The sequence below is a fragment of the Nicotiana tabacum genome, chromosome 8 (genome assembly GCF_000715075.1).
Source record: "Nicotiana tabacum cultivar K326 chromosome 8, ASM71507v2, whole genome shotgun sequence".
Lineage (NCBI taxonomy): Eukaryota > Viridiplantae > Streptophyta > Magnoliopsida > Solanales > Solanaceae > Nicotiana > Nicotiana tabacum.
The window spans coordinates 198782031-198787441 of record NC_134087.1 but is presented as its reverse complement, the minus strand read 5'-3'; the positions used below and the strand labels follow the sequence as shown (position 1 = coordinate 198787441).

At 31.0% G+C, this 5411-nt stretch overlaps 1 protein-coding gene across 1 annotated transcript; it reads left to right on the top strand.

The window, feature by feature from the left end:
* The first annotated feature begins 1393 nt into the window (after nt 1-1393).
* On the top strand, nt 1394-3529 carry LOC107815661 (protein TIFY 10A). Its single transcript, XM_016641277.2, has 2 exons — nt 1394-1655; nt 2642-3529. Exons 1-2 carry the CDS (start codon nt 1502-1504, stop codon nt 3205-3207), a joined length of 720 nt encoding a protein of 239 aa, XP_016496763.1. The 5' UTR covers nt 1394-1501; the 3' UTR covers nt 3208-3529.
* The last annotated feature ends 1882 nt before the right edge of the window (nt 3530-5411 follow it).

Below are 5411 nucleotides of genomic sequence, written 5' to 3'. Positions count from 1 at the left end.
ATAAAGTTTTATGAAGCTAAACTAAAAACTAAAATTTTGATGGTAAAAAACTTATATTGCGTGTTTACACTAAATTACTTTAATTTATTATGGTTAAGTGATAAATTAATGATAAAAATATATATTAAGTAATTATAATTTAGTGATAATCATGTTCGTAAATACATGTGTCATATATTTATTGAGTTGGTATAAATACCCGATACAAATAAGTATTTATTATTTTTTGACATGTTTGATACTGAAGTAGATAGTTGTGTCCAAAATTGAACATTTTTAACGATGATAAATTTGAGTACTTACATTAAAGCCCCATTAGTTTGGCACTAAGTCAATTTGGTACTTTATATTAATTTTAGGTTGAAAGAAAAAATTATATAATTTGAAGAGGAGCTTTGGCGTAATTGGTAAATTAAAGTAGTTGTCATGTGATCGGGAAGGTCATGAGTTCGAGCCGTGAGAACAGTCTATGGCAGAAATGCAGTGTAAGGTTACGTACACTAGCCTCTTATGGTTCGGCCCTTTCCCAGAAACCATGCATAACGGAAGCTTGGTGCACCAGGCTGCTTCGAAAAAGTGAATAACCAATGTTTGGCCATAAAAATTTCAAATTTTACTTGAAGTTGAATTTCGGAATTTTTCGAATTTTTGAAAAACTCCAAAGTTTTTCAAAATTTTTACTTCAAATCACTCATAAAAAATTAAAAAACAGCTCTAAATTGTATTCATGTCCAATAATTTGAAAATATCATTTTCTCTTAATTTTTTTTTTTACTTTCTTCCAAAATTTCACATTTCTTATGTCCAAACGGCCACTAAATCACAATAAACTATTAGCTAAAAATTGATTTATCAAAACTAAATTCAAACAAATACTTACATAACCAACTGTTATCCAAATTAAAACCAAAGGACAGAGTAAAAACAATTTATTTATTTTTTGGCAAGAACAAATATAAAAAGCCAAAAGAAAAAAAAAATGGAAAACTAAACGAAATACGAAGGAGGGCAGACGTTGTAAATATAAACAAAACAGAGGGCAATTTACTAGTGACCGAGCAACGCGCAATATACACAGCTGTATCGTTTTTTGAGACGTAAAAGAAAACGTGTTTGAATTATGGATTACCTTTGTTTTTTCTTTGTCCATACTTTAATAATTTCATTTCCCATTTCAAATCAAAACCTTTTTGTATTTGAATTTTGAACCAAACAAACAAAACCACAAACCAGAGTTTTACTACATTAATGTACTGAAAACCCCACGTGTTCCTCGTTCACGCATTAATTCTAACAAATAGGTATAGCCACCCCCCCTCTTACCCACCCACCCCACCATTCAACACCCCCCCAATATCTTTTTTTCATATATATATATACACATTGTACTCAAAACAGATTCTTCATCAAATAGTTCCAAATTTATTTCAACTTACAAATATCTTTCTCAAGCTTATTACAGATTCTTGATATATTTAGTTTTTTGCCACCGGAAAACAAAATGGGGTCATCGGAGATTGTAGATTCCGGCAAGGTCACCGGCCAGAAGTCTCAGTTTTCTCAAACTTGTAATCTTTCGAGCCAATTCTTGAAGAAAAAAGGTTCTTTTGGAGATCTCAATAATCTTGGTATCTACCGCAGTTTTGAACCAACTGGTATGTTCTTTAATTTATATCCATTTACTCTTTATCCTCTCCTTAAAAAATTAACTTTAAATCCATAGCTGTTTTCTGTTATCATTTGCTAGATAGGGTGTTAGCTATTACAGACCGAGCTAGAATTTTAAGTTTATGAGTTACGTTCTTGATTATAGAAAAGACTGGTCACTGGGTTCTTAATGAATTATTTATACATTAAAATATAGAGTTTGAGACAAAACTATTAGGTTATGCTGATAGTATGCAGTACACTAGATCCGCCCCCTTTGGCTAGTATTGCCTTTGTGTATCGGTGTTGAACTGAACACGAAATTTGAGAAAAAAAATAAAAAAAATATATTGAAGCTTGTGATTTATAGAGGAGTTAAAGATTTTAAGTTTGTGGGTTCTTGATTATAAAAAAGAAAGCTTATTGGGTTCTGAATAAATTATGTACACATTTTCGGTGAATTTTTTTTAATGAAATACAGTGTTTGAGCCAAACTACTAGATTATGCTGACCACAGTACACTAGATACGCCCATCTTAGCTAGTATTATTACCTCCCCTTAATTTGTGTGTCGATGTTGAACTGAGCACGAAATTTAAGAAAAAATTAAAAAAACTTGAAAACTTGTGAATGTATCGGCAGAGTTCAAATTCCAATTTTATGGGTTCTAAATTTTAGAACGAGAATTTCAAGTGCTATTAAATGGATTCTATATTTAATATTTGTATATTTTTGATGAATTTTTTTAACACAAATATATTGTTCGAATTAAAGGGGCTTCTAGCTCCGCCCTTACTCGTGATGCATAACATGAAATATACATAATTTAGAGTCGAATCATTTCTAAATGTAGAAATGTGCGATTCTTTTTAGGATAGACTAAAAAGAAAAACAGTTATTCTGGTTTCAAGATTTCAGCTCTTTTTTTTTTTTTAACATTTTAGAAGTTGGAGGAGTTTTTTCTGATGTATTTTTCTCTTATTTCTTGAAACAGGAAACCAAACAACTACAACTACTATGAATTTATTGCCAATGATTGAAAAATCAGGTGATTCAGCTGAGAAAAATTCTCAAAAACCAATGAATCTTTTTCCTCAAGAAGTTATTTCTACTGCAAAATCTGAACCAGAAAAGGCACAAATGACTATATTTTATGGTGGTCAAGTTATTGTATTTGATGATTTTCCAGCAGATAAAGCAAATGAAATCATGAAATTGGCTACCAAGAAAACCAACAACAAACAGAATTTGGCTAGTAACATATTTTCTTATCCTATGGTAAATAATCAAAAATCAGCTGAATCTGTTACTACCAATTTGACTCAAGAATTTCGTACGCGAACTCACGTGCCAATATCACAATCCTCTGTTGCTGATTTACCAATTGCGAGACGAAATTCACTTACAAGATTTTTGGAGAAAAGAAAAGATAGAATTACTTCAACTGCACCATATCAGATTTACAACAAAAAAATAGCAGATTCTAAGACTGAGGAAAATAAGGCATGGCTTGGATTAGGTGCAAAATTTGTTCCAGTGAAAACTGAGCAGTTCTTTTAGTTATTTTGGTAATACTACTGGTAGACGGGGAGCCTTGGCGTAGCTGGTAAAGTTATTGCTATGTGATCACGAAGTCACGGGTGGTCTGGCCCTTTCTCGGACTCCGCACATAGCAGAAGCTTAGTGTACTGGGTTGCCCTTTTTTTCTTTCTAGTAATTGACAAAGTATTTTTCAAGTTTTTTTGTTCTTGGTTTCAAGCTTGATTGAAGCCAATATTATCTAACTAGATCTGATTTACTGTTATTGAGAATTTTTTTGTAATTAAGACTAAAGGATGTTTGTTCAGTATCTTATATGTACTATTTGATTCATCAACTTTCATTGATTTTTGTTATATTGTCATAAGGCAAATTACTTTGTTTTTCCATTTGTATTTTGTGTTTTAGTATTTCTTGTATGGTTCTATTGTTTTTTGATAAAAAGCAATACATGATTTCTTTTCCAAGATTTTGAAGGTATTTGGAAATAATTCATTCCCTTTAAAGGAAGAGCTCCAATTGTAGTTTCTATCATAGACAAGAAAATTATAGAAGTAAAGGGAAAAAAATTAATAAAATAAATATAGCATATACTAGCATTCTACGGTCGACCTAGTGATTAATGAAATGCATGAAAATCATATAGGAGAATAGGGTTCCAGTACTGAGAAAATTCTTTAAATAATTTCTAAGATATGAATAAATAGCAGATATTCAGTGAAATATAGTTGAATCCGGCACCACCGCCTTTGCCTATATATATATATATATATATATACATATAAATAAATAAAAGCATATACAAAAACTAAAACTAAAGATGGTAATGGAAATAATCAAACAAGCCACAATTACAAGTGGGGTAAGGTCAAACATGCCTGCTTGAAATTTTTTAAGATTTTTTTTTATAATGGTTTGTTATGATCTGTAATGTTGTATAATTGGTTTGGTATGACTATCTTGTTGGTCTCCAATAATTGACCAAACACTATTTGAGAAAATTTTGCACGTTTTTTGCTTTGTCCCCACCCCCCCAACCCCCCAACCCCCACCCCTGCCAAACTTTCATAATGTTTACAATACCTAAATGTAGTTAGATTTTGGTTTGGCAATCCATCTTCATTCAATTAATGCATCTTTTTTAGACCTAATTTGGAGTCTGCCTATCCATCTTCATTCAATTTATGTTGCCTTAAAGCTAACCCTTCAAAGTGAGATTGAAGTTTACCTATGGTCACCACTAACGGGTGTGGTGAAATAGTAAGTACTCTGTCATTCTTAACCAAAATTTTAGGTTTGAGTCCTAAGAATAGAGACGCTTTTAGTACACAACATTTAATGCTCAAAAGTGAATCTTTCCAATGCAAATCTGAATTAGTCGGGCACCAAAGAAAATACACCACACTAAGGGGTTGTTTGGTTTGAATACGGCTTATGTCAGGATAAGTTATACCGGTATAAGTTATGCCATGATAAGTTATGCTGAGATTAGTTATGCTGGAATTGTTTTTTATCCATTTTTTGGTATGTTGTATTAAATATGACAATTGCATAATTTGTAAGAAAAATGTATAAGTTATACCGGTGCTAATTACCCCACCCTCTATAAGGTATAAGTTATCCAGGTGTTAATTTTAATCCTGGAATAACTTATACCTGGTTTCCTAACCAAACGAAATATTAAGGTGGTATTAAATTTTATACCAACACTATACCTTCTTATACATCATACCAAACAACCCCTGAGAGTGAAAAACAAAACCAAAAAAAGAAATATCTACCCATAGTGGAGGAGAAATTATAATAAAAGGGTTGGAAAAAAAATATAATAATGTTACCGTGGAAAATCAAACCTACGACTTAAAACAATTTTTGAGTTAATTGCTGCTACTAGGGGTGTTCAAACCGAACCGAAAAACCGCACCAAACCGAAAAACCAAACTGATTAAAAAACCTGACTAAGTTTGGTTTGACTTGGTTTGGTATTGAGTAAAAAAATCTGAACCAAACCGACATATAAATATATAAATTTTATTTATATTTTTAAGACATTATAGTGATTTTTCTTTAGAAAATATATAAATATTTGGGATGTATTCACCTTGAAAGCGTAAATTAATGAAAAAGTATTGTTAGACGAAAAAGAAAATAACTATCATGTGTTACTAAAATAATTTTCCCATTAGAATATTTTAATAGATCATATGTTTGTCAATTTTTTTCAT